Below are 23818 nucleotides of genomic sequence, written 5' to 3'. Positions count from 1 at the left end.
TGCTGCTGGTGTGTCAGTGGCTCTGAAAGGCCTGGACAGCCACTGATCAACACTGACCTCTTAACAGCTGGGAGCAGAGAGGCAGGACACATATGCAAACACACAGAGTCAGTCACATGGAGCTCAGCTAGCAGCAGCTTTCCTCCTCAACAGACCAGTCTAAGGAGAACGTCTAAAAGAGGAACTTTTAAAGAGTTATTGATTATCTTAAATTAAACTGGAAGAATTCTGTAGCTTTAGTACTTTTAGGCCTTTGAACTTTTTAATACAAAGAACAACAGCAAAATGTTTCCTTTTCTCTTTATTATTAGCCGAGGAACATTTCAGTTTAAATGTACATTTTTATGTGCAGTTGAATGACAGTAAAGTCTGTCTAAGTCTGAGTCTTTTCTGTCTTTTGATAATTGTTCATACCTTTATTTCATCCTGACAAGACAAGTTCAAGTCTCTATTTTCTAATTAGCCATTATTTCTTTATTTATTTCATCTTTCAGGCAAAAAACACTTGGCTCCACATCTCAGTTGTTTTTTCTTCTTCTCTTTTTTCTGAATATATAAGTGTAGTTTTATAACAAAACTAAAAAAACTAAAATTTGGTTCAGTTCATCACTCCAACAGTACTGGCCCGGTTCTGAAAGAAATCCAAGTTTAGTCGAAACAATTTTGATATTTATTGTTTTACCATGTTTAGAAAAAAAAGGCAGATTCATGGACTTCAGGATCTAAGAGTTAACACAAAATTAAAGAAACTCAACAACTTCAGGGGAAATAAAGGAGATTTTTGCTCTTTTCCTCATAAATGCAGTCAGAATTTTCTGGCATCATTGTTTTAATTGATTATCCAGTAGCTCTGATGAAGCCTGGACGGCATGTAGTTTCTTCTTCTGTGTGACCTAGTAAACAGTGAATAAAGCGGAATTAAAGTTGCTACATGCTTTTGCTTCCATAGGATGACAGGATGTTTATTGTTTGATAAAGTGTTTTTTAAAAGATTTCATAGATTGGTTTGTTTCATTAATAACAGCTGCTCTTCGTTCATGCTGAGCTGTGGCTTTTCTTAAGGCATTGCAGAGGGTCTGGCTTGGTCCGGCATTATTGACGAGTGATTTATTAACTAAGCAATCTAGCCTTATGATAGTTCTGCAATACTGCCAGTAGATGGCGCCACGTCTGTTTATATCTGCTCATCGTGCCCTGTACTGGGTTCTATATAGCTTCAAAAAGGACAATCAAAACACTAACGTCAGGATGGATGCTTGGTGTATATAACCTTATTGTATCATGACTGAACCGTTTTGGTCTTTGTTAAGCATATAACATGGCTATATACCTTTAACTTCAAGCTCTGTGAAGCAGTCCGCCAATGTGAACAGCAAGAACAGCTGTCATGAGCTCCAGAAGAGGAATGGTCATCTGTTTGAAAGAAGCAACTCTGGCCTTTCTGAGAAAAAAAATGTGGATGCACATGATGCTCACTTTGCAGTCTTAAATATGACACCTTACCATACCATACACACTTGGCTGGCATCAGAGAAGTGGTGGTGCTATGCTATTGCAGGACAAAAGTATTTAGGCTAAATGCACCGATCCACTTTAAAGCCTGATATCCTCTTCATTCAGCCAGTTGATCCATTGCTTGGAAAAATAATGGTGGACAACAACATTCCAGCCCAGGTTTGTCCTACAGAGCTCTTATAGCAGCATTTTGGCAATGATGATAAATTCAGTAAGAAATCCCAAGGGATCATACAGCAAACTCAAAACAGACAGTATTCCTCTTCTTGTTTGGGACCGATCTTGAAGTGCGGATTTGAATATATCACTTTGAGTGCACCACTAAAGTCCAAGTACCTTCTCCATTGAAGCTTTTCTACATCTAAATCTATTTTAGTATAATTATTGCTTTGTTTTTTTTTCTTGACTATTTGCAGCACTGCACAGCTTTTACTGTGCCATTTGGAAATCTTGAATCCTCCTGTACTGCAGAGTGCTCTCAAATCTTGTATACATTTAATTGTTTCCTCTTCTGTTGGCAGTGATTTTAAACAATCATCCACATATAATTATGCTTGATTGTAGTGACCACTTCAGTAGGAACTGCTGAGCGTTGTTTTCTCCAGTTCTCTTAATGCATGATTTGCACAGCTTGGAGAGGTCACGGCTCTAAACAGATGTGCTTTCACTTGAATTTTAATGTGTCACCACTGGGCCACCAGAGGAAACAAAGAAAGTTTATGTTTCTCTTGTACATGGCCTGGTAAAAACATGGCTTGAATATCTGCCATAACTGGTACTTGATCTTGTCTGACGTGCAGACGAACCGCCAAAACTGAGTGTGTCAGGTCTGCCCTTGTAACAGCTGGTTCTTAAGAGAGTGCCCTTTTACATTACAGCACAATCACAATCAGAAATACTTTAATAATCCCAGAAGGAAATTTTTTTCGTTACACACTCCAGATATATCCAGATCCAGATATACAACCACACAGAGAGAGAGAGAGAGAGAGAGAGAGAGAGAGAGAGAGAGAGAGGAGAGCTCTAAAATACAGTGATAATAATAATGTGCAAAAGTGTGCAGAAGAATGAATAAATGTCAATAATTTTGAGTTCAGAATTACAGAGGGGGGGGGGGGGGGGGGGTCTGACACTCTGAGGGAGGCGTTGTAGAGATTGATGACTACAGACAGGAATAATTTCCTGTGGCGCTCTGTGGTGCATCTGGGTAGAGGAGTCTCCTGCTGAAGGAGCTCCTCTGCTGGGCCAGTGTGTCATGGAGAGGGTGTGAGACATTGTCCAAGATGGACCGGAGCCTGGACAGCATCCTCCTCTCTGCCACGGTCGTCAGAGTGTCCAGTTCCTCCCCCACGACATCACCCGGCCCGCCTGATCAGTTTGTTTAGTCAGCCCACTGCCCCAGCATGAGATAGCAAAGAAGATCGTACTGGTAACAACAGTACGATCTTTGGCCCTTTTTGTAGACTGCCTCGGTGTTTCTAGTCCAGTCAAGCTTATTGTTTAAGTACACACCCAGGTACTTATACTCCTCCACAGTGTCAACAGGGACCCCCCTGGATGGAAACAGGGGTCACAGGTGTTTTTGTCCTCCTCAGATCCACTATTAGCTCCTTAGTCTTTGTCACATTGAGCTGCAGATGGTTCAGCTCACTCCAAGTGACAAAGTTGCCCACCACAGTCCTATATCCCCCCTTTTAATGCAGCCAACTATTGCTAAGTCATCAGAAAACTTCTGAAGGGGGCAGGACTCAGTGCAATAGCTGAAGTCTGAGGTGAAGAGGGTGAAGAGGAAGGGGGAGAGGACAGTCCCCTGAGGGGCCCCAGTGTTGCTGACCACCCTGTCAGACACACAGTTCTGTAGGCGTACATACTGTGGTCTGCCCGTCAGGTAATCAACAATCCAGGACACGATGGGGGCCTCCACCTGCATTCCAGTCATCTTCTCACCCAGTAGAGCCGGACAAATGGTGTTGAGAGCACTGGAGAAATCAAAGAACATGATTTCTCGCTGGCTTGTCCGGATGAGTGTAGACACTGTTGAGCAGGAAGATAACGCTGTCCTTAACTCCCAGGCGGGGCTGATAGGCGAACTGTAGTGGATTAGTGAAGGGCCTGATCATGGATGGGCCTTAGCTGCTCCAGGACTAGCCTCTCAAAGGTCTTCATGATATGGGACGTCAGTGCCACCGGTCCGTAGTCCTGAGGGCCGCTAGGATGCAGCATCTTTGGCACAGGAACGAGGCAGGTCGTCTTCCACAGAATGTGGACTCTCTGGAGGTGCACGCTCAGTCTTTGCTGAAGTGGAGTCTGGTCAGCTGTCTTCTCACCAGGTCAGGCGTAAAGGACACTGTAGAGGTGACAGTTGGGGGAGAGGTGACTGACATTAACCTGACTCAAGCCAGACGCATGTCGCTCCGCCTAGCTTCACTCACATACATCTGTGACACCGGCATAGGAATTGCCTTAATTGAAGGCTGGGCCTTATGAAAAATTCTTGCATATGATTGGATAAGCCACTTGTCTGTCATCTTTATCGACGTGCTATTTCAACCACTCACACCGAAGCCAACCCGTGACGCTGATGAGAGCGACGCACCGTTGCATTGATGAAATTCCCAAATTGCTCTTGGCCAGCTGTGCCCTTGTAACGTCATTCATTTTGACAGGAACACTTTGCACTGCTTGTAGGTTTTTTTTTTTTTTTTTTTTTTACTGGCTCTGCTGCAGGGTGGTTTACATGAATCCAGTCTTTTACTCTTCTTCATATTGACAAACATGTATTGTAACGCTGATTGCTATCAAACCCCAGTCGTTTGGCTGTTTTCCAGTACAGCATACACACCACTGTCTTAGAAGGAGGGTAGGGGAGCGTTAGTAACTTGTGGCCTCAGCCTTGTTGAATGTTATGAGTTACACTAAAAATGTTCATTCCTGCCATATAATTACCACAACATTAAAAAAACTGACCAAATTTTTTCTGAATTACAAATTCAAATTTTAGATGAATTAGATCATCTTTAATTGTGTTATGTTTAAAGAGAATATTACTTTTTTAATAACACTTGGTTACAGGACATTCTGTGTGTCCAATGTGTTTGTTCAGTGAACTGTATCAGTGTCTGGAAAATATATTCTAGCTTTGGAAAAGAATGGGAGCTTCAACAAATTTGTTGAACCTCAAGAAATTATTCCCTTTTTTCTCTTAGAGTTGGATTTTTGATAACCCGTAGTAAAATGAAATGGTGTGTGTATTCAATTAGTTAAAATTGTTCTGCTGCTTGAATCTGCAGCAGAGACTGATACAGTTCACTGAGCAAAGTTCAGTTTCTGTTCAGTCAGACTGAGGGAGGTTTTTGTACGATGATTTTTCACTGTGTGAACATGTGCTGACTGTTGATGTAATGATAACTGTGACAGTAATAAACTCCAGCATCTTCAGCCTGGACTTCACTGATGGTCAGAGTGAAGTCTAATCCATTCCCTGCTCCACTTCCACTAAATCTGGAGGAGATTCCTGAGAATCTGGATGATGTTTGGTAGATCAGAGCTTTAGGAGTTTCTCTAGGTTTCTGATGGTACCAGGCCAGGTAGTACTGTGAACCAGAGTAGTGACCCACTTGTCTACTGGCCTTATAATCAATAGTAACAGTCTGACCGAGCTGCACTGATTTGGCTGCTGGTTGAGTCACAACAACATCTTGTCCCTCAGACCCTGAGGAGAGAGAAGAAACACTGGACATGAGATGGTGAGGAGAAACTCAGCTACACTTCAGATGATTTTCACCAGACAGAAAAATGATTTTCCTCACCCTGAGTGAAGCAGAGGAGAGTCCAGATGAGGACGCAGATCAAAGTCATGTTTTTGATGAGGAGGATTTCTGTGTCATCTGTTGTGATGAAGGACAGCTGTCAGTCCTCCAGTGTTCAACTCTCAGGACTATAAACTCTCCCAGAGCACTGGAGCATGGTGCTGCTGATGCAAAGTGCCTCTCTATGGAAATGTTCTATAGTGATTCCTGTAGGAGCTGGGATCTTTAAGTTGCAGTTGCTCTTTCAGTCAGAATATTCAGTTTCTGTGCAAAACACCATTAATTTTTTATAGAAAATATTCTTCAGATTACTTTTTAAAACTGTTTTTAACTATTTATCAGGCGCAATCTCCATTATAACATCTTTCCATTGACTCTTTATTTTTCAAATAGTTTCAATATTTAGTTTTTGCGTTAATGCTACTTTACTGTTCTATAAGTTTACTTCGTAGATAAAGCATATAATTTCAAGGACACATACCACCCTAAAGATTACATTTGTTTCAATGGTGTTTCAGTAAGTATGAATCACTGGGAAAGGCCCTTTAAGGATAATTTTGTACTAATCAGAAGAAACTTCATCCAAACTCTTCCACAGTTTTGCAATTATTGATATGACTTTACATATTTAACAATTCTTTGGAAACCTCTAATGTTTTTAAAGGTGTTTAAAATACACTATTTTGTTGTACCAACATTTCGGTTATTTCGGTGAATGATGAGGATGAAATATACCAAGTCAAATTAAAATCATATGTATGTCATACCTTTATTTTAGTTGCACATAAAGATCCACTGACAGCGCCAGTAATGTCTTTCTACACCTTTGATCTTAAAGAAAAGCAATTTGACCTCTAGCTAAAGCAAACTACCAAGGATAAATGAGTAAATATATTCCATTAAAATCAGTTCTGAGATGCCATGTAAACTGCACATACTGTATATGAAACTGCAAAAGATTTGAAACCAGCGCTATTCCACTGTTGGACCGATATAAATGAGTTAATCATGCATGCAGACGCTCTGTGTGCCCTGATGAAGGATCACTCACCTCAGCATGCCAAAAGCCTGCAGCCACCCCATCGGATGACTGTCCACCTACTTTCTGATCATCCCTAATTGTATCACCATGTAGGATAACTCCATTTAAAGTCTCTACTCTCAGTCCTAGACTGTTGTCTTTCTTCTTCTCCTCCTCTTCTTTCTCTTCTTCCTTGCTGACCAACAGTAGGCCAATTTACACCAGCATCAATAGAGGTTGTTGTTCACCCAGTTCTCAATCAATCCGGTTTCGAGATCATGTTATTGTCTATGTTGAATTTGACAAAAGTTTTACACCGTATGTCCTTCCTGATGCAACTGTCTGCATTTATCCAGTCTTGTGACCAAGCCCTGAATATGACACAGGACACTATGTCCCTGTGAGGCTGCATTGCATTGAATAGTAGTGATTTATTAAATTATTAATCTAAACAATTTTCCTTAGACTAACAACTGCTTATATACAATAACGTTTTTGGGGGGATAAAACATGCTAACATTATTTATGATTCTGTTAGCTGTAAATGAAAGTATCAATTCATAATAATTCATAATATACATAGTTTTGATTGGTTTACAACTGGGTTTAGAAGATCTGAAAATGACACAGGCAGCAGATTTTTTTTATGAAGTTTGTCTTTGTGGAAGTGAGTGAGCCATGTCTCTCTACAGTCAGAGGTTTTTGTACGGCGACTCAATGAGTTTGTATCACTGTGGTACACGTTCGGTGGAGGAACCAGACTGGAGGTTGGAAGTAAGTCAAATTTTAAAGCTGCTCTTTTATAAACCACATTCTTGTTTTGACAATATTTATTTCAAATAAAACCTGGAAAAATTATGTATATTTTCTGTTAAAAACAAACACAACATTTAGAAGTCATTTGTGAACAAAATTCTGAAATCTGAATTTGTAGATAATTAGGATCTGCTTAAGGATGAAACACAGACTGATTTTATTGGTGTTTAATCTAAATAGTAGGTTTAGTTTAGTCTAAAGTAAGTTAAATAAGAGAGCCGTGTCTCTAATAGTCAGAGGTTTTTGTACGGCAGCTCAATGAGTTTGTATCACTGTGGTACACGTTTGGTGGTGGAACCAGACTGGAGGTTGGAAGTAAGTCACCGTAAAAGCTTGTATTCAGTAATAATTGTCTGTTTAGAGTATCTGACTTTGACTTTAAAGGATGAAACTAAATTGTGATAATTTTGGTGGATAATCTAAGGCTTAAGGTTTAGTTTAGTCTGAAAATGTATGTAAACTGTGTCTTTCTGCAGTCAAAGGTTTCTGTAAAGCAGCTCAATCAGTTTTTATGTCTGTGGAGGACTTTGGGTCGTGGAATCAGCCTCTGTGAATGTTTGGATGTTTTCTAGTTATAGTTCTGTGCCCTGTTGAAAGCAGAAACTACATCTTTGTTTTTATTATTTTCTTGTACTGTGTTTTAAATAAGACCATACAACAGGGGTTAAAGTGTAAAGCAACACTGGAAGTAAAATGTCAACAATTTGAAGAGTAATTGTCATGACAATAATGATCAGTCGTCCTAGAACATACATTTTGTTACTTAGTTATTTGAAGCATAATCTCAAAGTATTGATAAAAGACATGAGAAAACCTATGATATTGGTCAAAGCAACAGTTTAAACATATATGATGTTTTATTCAATGATAAATGGCATTGTACATAAACATTTATTCCCAGAAAATGACAACCAATGTTATTTTAAAAATCAGGTAAAAACGTAATATACTGGTTCTACATGTCAGTACTGATACATTTGAGTTCAAACTGTATTCTGAGCCATCCTGAGCTGATATGCATGAACAATTTTGAAAGGGAAGTGAAACATAGCGTGAGCTGAGTGGTTGTTAGAGCAGAAAGACATCTGTCAGAAACTTCTTTATGGAGAACATCAACTCTAACAGGACAAGAGTTGAAATGAAAATGTTTTTAAATTCTAGTTCCTGTCTCCTAACCTGATTGGTGTCTCCTAGGTGATACTCGTCCCACCCTGTCAGTGCTGCCCCCCTCCAGTGAGGAGCTGCAGCAGGGGAAGGCTACCCTCATGTGTCTGGCCAACAAGGGCTTCCCCTCAGACTGGAGTCTGTCCTGGATGCTGGACGGCAGCAGCAGCTTCACCTGGGAAGAAAACAAGAGCCAAATGGTGCTGCAGAAGGACGGCCTCTACAGCTGGAGCAGCACCCTGAGACTCCCTGCAGACCAGTGGAGGAAGGTGGGCTCTGTGACCTGTGAGGCCACCCAGGGCTCCCAGACTGCAGTCACAGAGACACTCAGGAGAGACCAGTGTTCCCAGTCTTGACCACACTCTCTGAGACACTGATATTGGCTTTAATCTGTGACTGCTCTCACTTTTTCTCTCCTGATTATTCTCTAGTTTCACTCAGTCATCTTTGCTTTGTCATGTTGGTCACTATTCAATAATAAAGATTTACTTATCAACTCCTGGTCTCTATCTACTTTCTTAATGAGTTAAAAAGTTTGCTTAAAGACACTAATTTTAATTTTCATGTCATAAATAACTATTTTATTATCCATCCAGACACTAGGATTGACATTTTTTAAACATAAAATATTTATGCAATTCATAAACATTTATTGAATTTTCTTTATTATTTTGGTAACGTCCATCCATCTATCGTCTTCCACTTATCCGGGGTCGGGTCGCGGGGGTAGCAGCATCAGTAGGGAGGCCCAGACGTCCCTCTTCTCAGCCACTAGGGCCAGCTCCTCCGGGGGAATCCCAAGGCGTTCCCAGTCCAGCCGAGATACATAGTCCCCCCAGCGTGTCCTGGGTCTTCCCCGCCTTTTTGCTCAGCTCTCTCTTCATCACAACCAGACCGATACAGCGCCCACTTCACAGCAGATGCCACACCAATCCGCCAGTCGATCTCCCGCTCCATCTTCCCCTCATTTGAGAACAAGACCCCAAGATAGTTAAACTTCGCCACTTGGGGTAACACATTTTCCCCAACCCGGAGAAGACAGTCTACCCTTTTCTGGCTCGAGACCATGGTCTCAGATTTGGAGGCACTGACTCTCATCCCGGCCGCTTCACACACTGCGAACCGCTCTAGTGAGAGCTGTAGATCACGCCTTGATGAAGCCAATAGGACATCCGCAAACAGCAGAGACGCAATCCTAAGGTCACTAAAACGGATCCCCTCAACACCTTGGCTGCGCCTAGAAATTCTGTCCATAAAAGTTATGAACAGAATCGGTGATAAAGGGCAACCTTGGCAGAGTCCAAATCTCACCGGAAACGAGTCCAACTTACTGCCGGCAATGCAAACCAGACTCTGACACCAGTCATACAGAGACCTAACAGCCCTTATTAAAGGCCCCCCACAGGACCCCTCAAGGGACACGGTCGAATGCCTTCTCCAGATCCACAAAGCACATGTAGACTGGTTGGGCAAACTCCCATGCCCCCTTCAGGATCCTGCTGAGGGTGTAGAGCTGATCCAGTGTTCCATGGCCAGGACAAAAACCACACTGCTCTTCCTGAATCCGAGATACGACTATCCGACGAACCCTCCTTTGCAGAACCCCAGAACAGACCTTACCAGGGAGGCTTAAGAGTGTGATTCCTCTGTAGTTGGAACACACCCTCCGGTCCCCCTTTTTAAATAGGTGGACCACCAGCCCAGTTTGCCAATCCAGGGGAACTGCCCCTGATGTCCACGCAATGCTGCAGAACCGCATTTACCAACACAGCCCCACAACATCCAGAGCCTTAAGGTACTCAGGGCGAATCTCATCCACCCCCGGGGCCTTGCCACCGAGGAGCTTTTTAACAACCTCTGCAACCTCAGCACCAGATATGGGAGAACCCGACCCAGAGTCCTCAGACTCTTCTTCCGCAATGGAAGATGTGTTGTTGGGATTAAGGAGGTCTTCAAAGTATTCCGCCCACCAACTCACAACGTCCTGAGTCGAGGTCGGCAGCACACCACCCCCACTATAAACAGTGTTTGTACTGCACTGCTTTCCCCTCCTGAGACGCCGGATAGTGGAACAGAATTGCTTCAAAGCCATATGGAAGTCTTTCTCCATGGCCTCTCCACACTCTTCCCACAACAGAACACCACTCGAGTTCAGATCAGGTAGGCCATTCCTCCCAACCACGCCCCTCCAGAGCTCACTGACATTGCCCACATGAGCGTTGAAGTCCCCTAGAAGAATCAGGGAGTCCCCAGGAGGGGCATTCTTCAGTACCCCCTCCAAGGACTCCGATAAGGGTGGGTAGTCTGAGCTGCCGTTTGGTTCGTAACCACAAACAACAGTCAGAGTCCATCACCCCAAACGTATGCGGAGGGAGGCCACCCTCTCGTTCACCGGGGAGAACCCCAACGTACAGGCACTGAGATGAGGGGCAACGAGTATGCCCACCCCAGCTCAGCGCCTCTCACCAGGGGCAACTCCAGAATGGAAGAATGTCCAACCCCTCTAAAGGAGACTGGTTCCAGAGCCAGAGCCATGTGTCGAGGTGAGTCCGACTATCTCTAGTCGTAACCTCTCAACCTAGCGCACTAGCTCAGGCTCCTTCCCCACCAGAGAGGTGACATTCCACGTCCCAAGAGCCAGCTTCTGTAGCCGAGGATTGGAACGCCAAGGTCCTCGCCCTCGACTGTCACCCATTGTACAGTGCACCCGACCCCTTTGGCCCCTCCGACAGGTGGTGAGCCCATTGGAAGGGGGACTCATGTTTCCTCTTCGGGCTGAGCCCGGCCGGGCTTCATGGGCAAAAGCCTGGCCACCAGGCGCTTGCCAATGTGCCCCATCTCCAGGCCTGGCTCCAGAGTGGGGCCCCGGTGACCCTCGTCCGGGCGAGGGAATACGACATCCATTTATCTTACTCATCATAAGGGGGCTTTTGGGCTGCTCTTTGTCTGGTCCCTCACCTAGGACCTGTCTGCCTTGGGTGACCCTACTAGGGGCATAAAGCCCCTGACAGTATAGCTCCTAGGGTCATTTGGACACTCAAACCCCTCAACCGCGGTAAGGTGGCAGCCCAGGGAGAGGTTTGGTAACTTATAGATTTAAAAACAACATACAAAATTACTGCCATTTTGCTATCAATAGAAGGAAAAGTTCAGTTAAAAAGAATTGATCAGGGCTAATTTCAACAATTAAATCATTAGACAAAATAAATTGGGTTTAATAATTTTATTCATGTGTCAGTGGCTCTGAAAGGCCTGAACAGCCACTGATCATTTCTGACCTTTTTAACACCTTTTTAAAGAGCAGGTTTGACTTTTTTATGACTTAGAGTTGAAGTAATTGACTCACTCACTGTGAAACACATGTTCACATTATTATAGAAGTATTGTTTAACTTATTTTATAATGTGTTTTCATTGTTCCTACCTCACCACTCTCTCACTCTGAATTAAGAAAGATCTAAAAAAGAAACACTTTTCAGTGATTAAAGAAAATGGATGAATGAATAAAGAAACATAATAATAAAGAAAGATTAACAGTTTAAAAGCTGGGAATAGTTTTATTTATAGTTCTTATTTTTAGTCAGAGATTAAAAAATACTAATTAGTGCTAAAAAAAATATATGAGTAAAGGAATAAAAACATTTTGGGGAAACTTTTAGTGTTTCAGTTTCAGAGCAGCTGTGGAGTCAGATCAGTTCCTCTCCAGCTGAGGGAGGTTTTTGTACGAAGTTCTATCACTGTGTGAACGCATGTAACCACCCTGTTGACAGTAATAAACTCCTGAATCTTCAGCCTGAACTCCACTGATGGTCAGAGTGAAGTCAGAACCAGATTCACTTCCAATGAAACGAGCTGGAACTCCAGACTAACAATTTGAAGATGAATAAATCAGGAGTTTAGGAGCTTCTGAAGGTACCAGTGGAGGTTGTTACCTACACCCATGCTGGTCTCACATTTTATTCAGACCGTTTGTCTGAAACAGATCATTCTAATAAGAGAGTCTAAAAGAGGAACTTTGAAAAGGTTCTTGAACATTTTTAAATTAAACTGGAAGAAGTTCTGTAGCTTTAGTACTTTTAAGTCTTTGTGCCTTTTTAATACGAAGAACAACAGCAAAACAATTGTTTTCCGCTTCTCTTTTTACTCAGTGCTTGGCAACATAATTTCACTAAAATGTACATTTTGAATGTGCAGTTTAATGACAGTAAAGTCTGTCTAAGTCTGAGTCATTTTTGTAATTTGATAATTCAGAGAAAATGGTTCATACCTTTATTTCATCCTGACCCAACAAGTTCAACTCTATTTGCTAACTAGTCAGGCAAAAAGACACTTGGCTTCAAATCTCAGTTGTTTTGTTCTTCTCTTTGTACTGAATATCTAAAGATATTTTTATTATAAAACAAAAAAACAAAAAGTTTGTTCGGTTCCTCACTTTTTAGTGGATATTATTGTAGTGGATAATAATAATTATCAATTAAGCGAGCACACTGTACATGAGACAGAAAAGATGCATCTTTGTCTTTACAAGCATTTTTAATTCAAAGACATTAAGCTTTTGAATGTCTCTGTCCCCCAACTCAGTCAGGAATCAGAGCTAGAAGAAAAGGGCACACTAACCTTTTATACATTCTGGGTTAACATAGAAAGTGGGAGTAAGCATCAGAGGACTGCATGGTACAATCCAGTTCCTAACTCAACTCCTCTCTGTGTTCTTGGATATGGAAACACAATAGTAAATATGTAAGCATGTGTGCTTCTTTCACACAGGAAAGTTATGCAAGTGCATCCAGATAAGATATGGTCAGAGTTACATACATCAATAAAATTTTCCACAACTCCAAGAGTATTCATACAGTTCTAAAATGAGTTGAAGTTTAGACAAACAATTTTGATATTGATTGCTTTACAGTGTGTGGGAACATTTAACAGATTGATGCATTCATTATCTTATAGTTAATAAAACAAAACTCAGTAACTTCAGGTGAAAATTAGGATATTTCAGAGTTTTGTTCTTACACATTTTCATTGGAAACATTCCTAATAGATGTTTAAGAATGATTCAAAAAAATTCTGGTGTCAATGCTGATTCTTTGACTTGACGTGTTTTTTTTCTTTGACACCATTAAACAATAATTTCTAACTTCAATAAAGTCAGAGTTTTATCAGCCTTCTTCAATCTTCAAAAAGAAAAACGAAAAACTTTTCTGTCATCAGTGCTTATATTCTGTTAAGGGTTCATGATATTAAATGCTCATTTCTATCATAAAATTAACAACATATTAAAGGAACTGATTGACTAAAGGTGCAAGACAAGAATATTAGTTGGATTATAACCAGAGTTGGGTAGAGTAGCCAACCATTGTACTCAAGGAAGCTTAGCAATACTTCATAATAATATTACTCAAGTAAAAGTAAAAAGTACAGAGCAGTAAAAAAACTAAAGCAGTTGAAAATACATTTTATTTGAAGAGTTACTCTAGTAAATTTAACTCAGTAAATGTAACTAGTTACTACCCACTTCTGATTATAACTGAATATCCGATTCAAACATTTATTTATTAGCCAGTCACGACTTCATGATCTAAGGATTACAACAAAATTAAAGAAATTCAATGACTTCGGGGAAAATTTAGGAGATTTATTTTCTTCTCTTCATGCAAATGCTCACTGGAACAAATCCTGTTGGATGTTTAAAAATGATTGTACTCAGGGAAGCGTAGTGATACTTGTTAATAAAATTACTCAAGTAAAAGCAAAAATGACAGTGCAGTAAAACTACTCCTAAAAGTAAATTTTATTCAAACAGTTACTCTGGTAAATGTAACTAAGTACATCTAGCTAGTTACTACCCATCTCTGATTATAACTGAATATCTGATTCAAAAATACAGATTCATGCAAATGTTATTTGGCATTAAATTGCGTTACTTGTTTTAGATGGATTTAAATAAACGTCACTGCTGGTGCTGTAATTTTTTTAAAACCCATAAAATCTTTATAAATGTAATAACTGGAAAATATATTCTGAATTTGAAAAAAAAAAAATGAGAGGATCATCAAATTTCTTGGACCTGAAGAAAATATGTCCTTTTTTTCTCTTAGATTTTGAGTTTTAATAACGCTTAATAGAATTAAATGCTGTGTGTGTTCAACATGTTTGTTCTGCTGCTGGAATCTGCAGCAGAGTCTGATACAGTTCACTGAACAAAGTTCAGTTTCTGTTCAGTCAGACTGAGGGAGGTTTTTGTACGATGATTTTTCACTGTGTGAACACGTACTGACTGTTGATATAGTGAAAACTCTGACAGTGATAAACTCCAGCATCTTCAGCCTGGACTCCACTGATGGTCAGAGTGAAGTCTAATCCATTCCCTGCTCCACTTCCACTGAATCTGGAGGAGATTCCTGACCATCTGGATGATGTTCCATAGATCAGAGCTTTAGGAGCTTCTCCAGGTTTCTGATGGTACCAGGACAAACAGACCTGTGACCCAGACCTGCAATGTGATGTTGAAAGTGCCTGACTGGCCTTACAGTCAATAGTAACAGTCTGACCGAGCTGCACTGATTTGGCTGCTGGTTGAGTCACAACAACATTTTGTCCCTCAGACCCTGAGGAGAGAGAAGAAACACTGGACATGAGATGGTGAGGAGAAACTCAGCTACACTCCAGATGATTTTCACCTGACAGAAAAATGATTTTCCTCACCCTGAGTGAAGCAGAGGAGAGTCCAGATGAGGACGCAGATCAAAGTCATGTTTTTGATGAGGAGGATTTCTGTGTCTTCTGTTGTGATGAAGGACAGCTGTCAGTCCTCCAGTGTTCAACTCTCAGGACTATAAACTCTCCCAGAGCACTGGAGCATGGTGCTGCTGATGCAAAGTGGCTCTCTATGGAAATGCACTGACTGCAGCAGGGACTTATATTTATATACTCAAATTGTTAAATGGAAAATCTGACATATTAAAGTTTAGCTTTTTGGTAAGGATTAAAATGTGCAAATTTATGTATTTCCTTATATTTTATGATGAGTATTTTTTTTTTATATTTGACCGTTTTAGATAAACCAAACAAAAAAAGTTTATGTAAACTTTCTCCTAAACATACAGTTAAGCTTTATATTATTCAAACTCTTCGTACCTTTATATTTAAAGTAATCCTCCATTTTATTCCACATTTTCCGGATCACAGGGGTTATGTGGACATTTGGGAGTGACCTGGTCAAAGTCCCAACCTGAATCTGAATGTGAATCTATGGTGGGAGCTAAAGATTAGGGTGATGGCAAGTAGGCCTTTCAACCTCAAAGACATGGAGCTCTTCACCAAAGATAAATCCTTCGAAAATAAGTAAAAACCACCATGAAGTTGGTCAGTATGTAAAAGAAGAGTTTCATCTCTGCAATACTAAAATATATATATTTTTTAATTAGGGTTTTTCTGCATATATTTGCACATTCTCTCCATTCATGCCGTGGAAAACTGTGTTTTCCTCCCACAGTCCACAGACAAGAATGTTATATTAATTGGGCTCACCAAATTTATCTGAGGTAGTATTCTGTGTTTCCCTGTGATTGACTGGTGACATCTCAAGGGTGACCCCTGCCTTTCACCCACCCCTGCAAGGATAAGTGGGTAAAAACATTTGATGGATAGTTGGACTGGTATCAATAGTTTTCAATAGGCCGTTTTTATTTAAAGTAAATAAACATAGAACACCTTCTGGTTGTAGGAAAATGAGACCCAGTCATTTTAGCCTTTGTGACTCTCTCATTCTGAATTTAATAGAAGATCTACGAAACAAAAACAATTTTTCCATTCACATTGGAAAATGAATACAATAATATATTAAAATCAGTTATTATTAACTGGGCTTAACATTTGGAAAAACTTGTTTGTTTTATCCTTTATGTTTTTAATCACCTATACTGATAAAAAAATATTTTAAATCCATATTGCTAAACCTCCTAATCAAAAGGATACTTTTGTTCTTTTTTCCTACATATTGTCACTGTAAAAAAATCGTGTTGGATGTTTAATAAGTGACTAAAATAAATTCTGGTATCAACGCTGACTTTATGACTTCATGTTATTGCTTTTTTGACAACATAAAGATTATTTTTTAACCTAATTAATCTAAATTCAGAGTTTGATAAGCCTTCTTCTGTCAAAAGTGCTCATATTATTTTAAGGGTTCATGATATTAAATTAGAATTTCTATCATATAATTATCAAAATATCAAAGGAACTGCTAGACTTAAGGTGAAGACAGGAATATCAGTTGGATTATAACCAGAGGTGGGCAGAGTAGTCAAACATTATACTCAAGGGAGATTAGCAATACTTCTTAATATTACTCAGGTAAAAGCAAAAAGTACAGTGCAGTGAAAATACTCCTAAAATATATTTTGTTGAAAGACTTACTCTAGTAAATGTTACTGAATAAACGTAACCAGTTACTACCCACCCCTGATTATAATTGATTAACTGAGTCAAACATTAAATTTCCTGCAGATGTTATTTGAAATTAAATTGTGTTAGTTGTTTGGATGATAAACTTCACTGCTAGTGTTGATTGTTGTTTTAGAGCTGTTGAAACTTTTATAAATGCAATAACTTGAAAACATATTCCAGCTTTGGAAGAAAAAAATCAGAGCTTCATCCATCCATCCATTTTCTGACCCGCTTAATCCCTCATGGGGTCTCGGGGCAGAGCTTCATGAAATCTCTTAAATGTCAGGAAAATATGCTATTTTTTTCTCTTACAGTTGGATTTTTAATAACGCTTAATGAAATTAAATGCTGTGTGTCCAATGTGTGTGTTCAGTGAACTGTATCAGTGTCTGATGCAGATTCCAGCTGCAGAACAAAGTTCAGTTTCTGTTCAGTCAGACTGAGGGAGGTTTTTGTACGATGATTTTTCACTGTGTGAACACGGGGCCACTGTGATAACTCTGACAGTAATAAACTCCAGCATCTTCAGCCTGAACTCCACTGATGGTCAGAGTGTAGTCAGAACCAGATCCACTTCCACTGAAACGAGCTGGAACTCCAGACTGACGAGTTGAAGTTGAATAAATCAAGAGTTTAGGAGCTTCTGATGGTTTCTGAAGGTACCAGTGGAGGTAGCTGGTAGAAACACTAGAACTGGTTTTACATCTGATGGAGACCGTTTGTCCTAAAGCAACAGACTGAGATCCAGGACTCTGAGTCAGGATGATGTCTCCTGATGAACCTGGAAAACATGAAAAACAGCAATTGAGACAAATTATGTTTGATTGTAAATGATTGATTATCCGTTAACAGATGAAAGAAATTCTCAACATTTTTCAGTATTTCTCCATGATGGCAGAATTCTAATTGTCCTGAAGCTGATTTCTTCCTAGAAGCAGTTCTGAGCAGAGAGTCTCACCGTGAAGCAGGAGCCCCAGGGTGGTCAGCAGTAGAGTCAGTAACATCATCATTGTGCTGCTGGTGTGTCAGTGGCTCTGAAAGGCCTGGACAGCCACTGATCAACACTGACCTCTTAACAGCTGGGAGCAGAGAGGCAGGACACATATGCAAACACACAGAGTCAGTCACATGGAGCTCAGCTAGCAGCAGCTTTCCTCCTCATTTCAGTCTAATGAGAAAGCCTAAAAAATATATTTTTAAAAAGTTGTATTTGAAAAAAAATCCTTTATTAACTAAAACTAAAGCAATCTATAGCTTTTATACTTCTTATATCCATTGGTGTTTATGTCTCATGTCTTCTTTAGTTAATTATTCTTTAATATGTGTTTACCCCCGCAACCCCATGAGGGATAAAGCGGGTCAGAAAATGGATGAATGGATGGAATATGTGTTTAGTTTGTACCTTATTTCTAGTAGTGTCTTCTTCTTCTTGTGGTTTTATGGCCGTTGGCAAACAACTTCAAGATGCATTACCGTCACCTTCTACACCAGAGCATCAATCACAGCTTTCTCTCATAACTGTATTCTATCCAACGTGCCTGTTCTTTTTAAAAATCTAAAAAATATCATCAAAATCTATGTCCCCACATGAATTTACAGTAATTAATTTATTTTTAATTTGTTTTATTTTCATGCAGAAGATTACTGACTAAATCGTCTCGCTCAGGTAAATATATATGGCACTCCAAGAAAATATGTTCTACAGTTTTCAGCTGCCAACAATACGCACTAAAGCGTGCATGATGCGTGTTGGTTACTGTAAAGTGTGGCATTTAGTCCTGTGTCACCAAATATCATCGTTGATAGAATATTCTCTTCTTTCTTTATTTTGATACATGTCCTGAATTCACCCACGTTCTATTGGATACTGTAAAAAATTATCTAGCCTTATCTTATTTGTCCCACTCCTCTTGCTATTTCTTCTTAACATAGACCTTAACTTTATTCTTAATCTCTTGTTTGCTTTTTTTCACGTTCAAGTCTCCAATACTTGTCTTTGCTGCACTTTTTGCAAACCTGTCAGCCAACTCAATTTCTACAGTCAAAATAAGTGCAGGAACCCACATTAGCCTGATTTCTGATCCATTATTTTTAATCCTGAAAGCTGACTGAATTATATCTGCAGTAATATATTGTCTTTAATCTGAATGTGTTTGTAGAATACTTGTTAGTGTGCTACTTGAATCTGAGCAAACTATGACCTCCTTTTCTCTAACTTCCTCAACCCATCCTAATGCCGTCAGAATTGCCGTTAGTTCTCCTGTGTACATTGTTCATTTATGTGCCATTCCTTTATCCAAACATCCAAATCTAGAAAACAAAAGGTATGCCTTCTATATTGTTTATAACTTTACAAGCATCAGTAAAGATTTAAATGTATCCTGAATATTTATTTTCTGTATTTGTCCACCTCATTACATCCTATCTCAGAGTTAGCCATTCCTTTATTAGTAATTTTATTCTGAATTACCCATCCAAAAGCATTTATTTGCTTTTTGTTTTTTTTGACAATGTCTGAGGACACTGTGTGGACGATGGTTTTGGGTATGACCTTTAAGATTTGCCAAGTCAGTAATTGCTAGTTGTGATCTTCTAAGGTCTAGCGGCATTTCATCCATCTCAACCTTTACCGCAGAAACTAGAGTTGCTTTCATAGCTCCACAACAAAGTCTCAAAGCCTGATATTAAATAATATCTAATTTTCTTGATAAAGTTTTTGAAGCTTAATTTTATATGATGCATCCATAATAAGGAACTGATCATATTAGTCCAATGTACACAGTTTTTAAGGCTTTTCAACAGAACCCCATTCCCTGCCACTCAAGCATCTCAATTTAAATTTAGAATTCTTTTACACTTTTCCGCTATTTTGTCTACATGTATTTCCCATGTAAGCTTTTTATCAAACCAGATCCCAAACTATTTAAATTGATGTGCTCTTTCTATATCATTCCCATATAACTGTTTCTTTTAGATTTCTGTGTTTCCTCCCTGTCTATCATTCTCCCCCTCCCTCAGCTCTCTAATTGCCTTCATCTTCCTCACCTGAGTGATCCTTATCAGCTGATTTCCTCCACCTGGTCCTCGTGCCTTCTCTCTCCCTCTCCTCCCTGTATTTACACAGTTTGGTTTTATGTTTTTATCACTTGTTCCTCCTTTTCGATCCCTCAGGTTGTTTCCCTATCCGTTCATGCTTCATTTTTGTTTTTCTACATGTCATTTTCACTCTGAGTCCAGCTCTCCAAAATGAAATATTCACTTCATCTCTGTTACGGTCTGTTTCTGGGTGCTCACTCTAGACGGTCATGACAGTACTTTTATACCTTATCATGGTTCACACAGCAAGATTCTAAAATTGGGGATTTTTGTAACCTGATGACACACACGATGTAAAAATAATCTTTTGACCAGATCATCTTGTCTTTCCTAATAAATCTCTTAAAAAAATGGTTTTGTTCATCTGCCATGAGTATTGACCTGGTTTTAAAAGAATCCAAGAGCAGGTATTAAAATTATTTGGATATTAATTATAATATCAGAAAACTGTATAATTCATTAACTGTGGGCTACAACAAAATAAGCTGCTAGACTTCATATGGATGTTAGAAGAATTATAGCAGGTTATCTTATATCAACATTTTGTAATCTTTGGTTTTCATTTTTCTTTAATCAGCTAGATATTTGGAATAAAACATATCAGATTTTTTTAAAAAATGACTAAAAACCTCTATAAAATTAGTTTTATCAGCCTTTTTTAATCATCAGTGCTTATGTTCTCTTCAGGGTTAATTTTAAATGTCCATTCCTACCACATGATTACCAAAACATTAAAGAAACTCCCAGACCTTAGCAAGACATTAGATATCAGTTGGGCTAGAACTAATTTTACCCCCCCGTGACCCCATGAGGGACTAAGCAGCTAAGAAAATGGATGGATGGATGGATAGAACTAATTTTCTCATTTAAATGTCTATTTATTGGGTTTGAAAGGTGGAACAAAAGGATTAAACAAGCTTTACTGCTGGTGTTGTTTTGTTTTTTTGTCCTCACGACTTACATAAAAAGAGTTGACTGAAAAATATATTCCAATATTTTCTTAAAGTTAGAGCTTCCTCAACTATCTAAAGATTTAAAGGACCACACCTTTTTTTGTTATAGTTTTAATGTTAATTACGCTTGATAAATTTAAATGCTGTGTGTTTTTAACGTGTGTGTTCAGTGAACTGTATCAGTGTCTGCTGCAGATTCCAGCTGCAGAACAAAGTTCAGTTTCTGTTCAGTCAGACTGAGGGAGGTTTTTGTACGATGATTTTTCACTGTGTGAACAACCACTGACTGTTGATGTAATGATAACTCTGACAGTAATAAACTCCAGCATCTTCAGCCTGGACTCCACTGATGGTCAGAGTGAAGTCTAATCCATTCCCTGCTCCACTTCCACTGAATCTGGAGGAGATTCCTGAGAATCTGGATGATGTCACATAGATCAGAGCTTTAGGAGCTTCTCCAGGTCTCTGATGATACCAGGACAGGCAGAGCTGCGACCAAGTGCCACATTGAGATGCTCTAAGCGCCTGACTGGCCTTACAGTCAATAGTAACAGTCTGACTGAGCTGCACTGATTTGGCTGCTGGTTGAGTCACAACAACATTTTGTCCCTCAGACCCTGAGGAGAGAGAAGAAACACTGGACATGAGATGGTGAGGAGAAACTCAGCTACGCTCCAGATGATTTTCACCTGACAGAAAAATGATTTTCCTCACCCTGAGTGAAGCAGAGGAGAGTCCAGATGAGGACGCAGATCAAAGTCATGTTTTTGATGAGGAGGATTTCTGTGTCTTCTGTTGTGATGAAGGACAGCTGTCAGTCCTCCAGTGTTCAACTCTCAGGACTATAAACTCTCCCAGAGCACTGGAGCATGGTGCTGCTGATGCAAAGTGGCTCTCTATGGAAATGCTCTGATTCCTGTAGGAGCTGGGATCTTTAAGAGATTCAGCAATCTCCACTTTTAACATATTTCCATTTACTCTTTATATTTCAAATTGTTACACTATTTAGTTTTTGTGGTAATGTTACTTTACTCCTCTATAAGTTTACTTTGTAGTTAAATTATATAATTTCAAGAGCATATATCACCCTAAAGTTTAAATTTTTTTTTCAGTGGTGTTTCAGTAAGTATGAATCACTGTGAAAGGCTCTCTGGCAGTGAAACAGGTTGGATGGAACCTTTAAAGATCATTTTAGATTTTGTTCTAATCAGAAGAAACTTCATCCAAAGTCCTCCACTGTTTTGCAATTATAGATTTGACTTTACTTATTAAAACATTCTTTGGAAACCTCCAATATCTTTGAAGGCGTTTAAATTTTGTTGTAGCAACATTTAGGTCATTTTTGTGAATTATGAAGATGAAACACACCACGTAAAATTAAATCATATGTGTCTAATACCTTTATTTTAGTGGCACATAAAGATCCACTGGCTAAGCTCGAGTAATGTCTTTCCACACATTTGATCTTAAAGAAAAGCAATTTGACCACTAGCTAAAGGAAGCAACCAAGAATAAATGAGTAAATATATTTCTGTGATGCTCAGAAAAGGCAGACCCAGAAGACAATGAGACAGGTCAGTGGCATTCGAGTCTGGTTTATTGTTATATGGGTAAACAGCTCAATAGGGATAACAGGCAGCATCTAGCCTGGAACTCCTGTGTGTGAGGACAGCAGGTTATTATCAATGAACAAACCCTGTGACTAGGAGTGTTGCGGATTGGAGGAGCACTAACCTTATGGGGTCCGAGTTCGGAGGGGCAGAGTTGACTGAGCCGAAGGGAATGAGCTGACAGGCCGACGACGCCTGGGGCTTTCAGTGTCCTTATCCAGAAAACAGTCCGGGGTCGGAATCCAGAGGGCAGTCCAATGGGGCAATCCGTGAGCGGGATCGGGGTCCGGTCTGGGTCCAGTATCAGGCAGGGCTCAGAAGTTAAAGGCTTAGTCAGGCTCGGTACTCACAGGCGGGTCAAGGTCCGGTTCACAGGAAATCAGTCCGAGGGGATTTGTCCAGAGAGGAGTCAGGCAGGTTCAGAGACGGGAGGCGGGTCAGGTCTAGTTTCCAGGCGGTCAGGCAGAGACAGGACAGGGTCGGGCGGGCTCGGAGACAGAGAACAAAACTGGTCGGTAACAGACAGGCAATCAGGTGAACGCTGGAATATTCTTACCACACTGGCTTGAGGATACTCTGGCACTGATGGCTGATCTGAGGGCTGTTGATATAGTGGTGGGAACAGATGGAACTGGTGAACGCTGATTGCAGAGGGAATTGGAAACTGGGCAGGTATGTGGAGAGGCTGAATTAGACCGGCATCAGTGCTGAGATCATTACAATTCCATTAAAATTAGTTCTGAGATGCTATGTAAACTGCATATACTGTACATGAAACTGCAAAAGTTTCGACACCAGCGCTATTACACTGTTGCACCAATGTAAATCAGTTAATCATGCATGCAGACGCTCTGTGTGCCCTGATGAAGGATCACTCACCTCAGCATGCCAAAAGCCTACAGCCACGCCATTGGATGACTGTCCACCTACTTTCTGATCATCCCTAATTATATCAACATGTAGGAGAACTCAATTTAAAGTCCCTACTCTCAGTCATAGACTGACCAAGAGTAGGCCAATTTCCACCAGCATCAATAGTGGTCGTTGTTCACCCTGTTCTCAATCAATCCGGTATAAAGATCATGTTATTGTCTTACATGGTAAATGTGGAAAAAGTTTATGCTGGATGTCCTTCCTAATGCAATTCTCTGCATTTATCCAGGCTTATGACCGAGCTCTGAAAAGGACACTGTGTCCCTGTGAGGCTGCATTGCATTGAAAAGTAGTTTAATAGTAGTAATTTATTAAATTATTAATCTAAACTCTTTTCCTTAGACTAACAACTGTTGATATACAATAAAGTTTTTGAGAAGATAAAAAATGTTAACATTATTTATAATTCTATGTGCTGTAAATGAAAGTATGAATTAATAATAATGATTCA

At 39.8% G+C, this 23818-nt stretch overlaps 4 gene segments (V, D, J or C); 1 reads left to right on the top strand and 3 right to left on the bottom strand.

Moving 5' to 3' along the window:
* Nucleotides 1–4883: 4883 nt before the first annotated feature.
* On the bottom strand, nt 4884–5399 carry LOC118565453. The segment is given in 2 exon segments: nt 4884–5227; nt 5325–5399. Coding segments are annotated over 2 exon segments (393 nt in total).
* Nucleotides 5400–7088: 1689 nt separating this feature from the next.
* LOC118565271 lies at nt 7089–8821 on the top strand. The segment is given in 2 exon segments: nt 7089–7119; nt 8356–8821. A coding segment is annotated over 1 exon segment (255 nt).
* A 5633-nt stretch (nt 8822–14454) lies between these two features.
* Nucleotides 14455–15119, bottom strand: LOC118565264. The segment is given in 2 exon segments: nt 14455–14935; nt 15033–15119. Coding segments are annotated over 2 exon segments (402 nt in total).
* Nucleotides 15120–21065: 5946 nt separating this feature from the next.
* Nucleotides 21066–21625, bottom strand: LOC118565263. The segment is given in 2 exon segments: nt 21066–21441; nt 21539–21625. Coding segments are annotated over 2 exon segments (402 nt in total).
* Nucleotides 21626–23818: the final 2193 nt, after the last annotated feature.

The sequence above is a fragment of the Fundulus heteroclitus genome, chromosome 13 (genome assembly GCF_011125445.2).
Source record: "Fundulus heteroclitus isolate FHET01 chromosome 13, MU-UCD_Fhet_4.1, whole genome shotgun sequence".
In the NCBI taxonomy this organism is placed as follows: domain Eukaryota; kingdom Metazoa; phylum Chordata; class Actinopteri; order Cyprinodontiformes; family Fundulidae; genus Fundulus; species Fundulus heteroclitus.
Note: the sequence above shows the minus strand (reverse complement) of the source record. Positions and strands in the feature narration are given on the sequence as shown.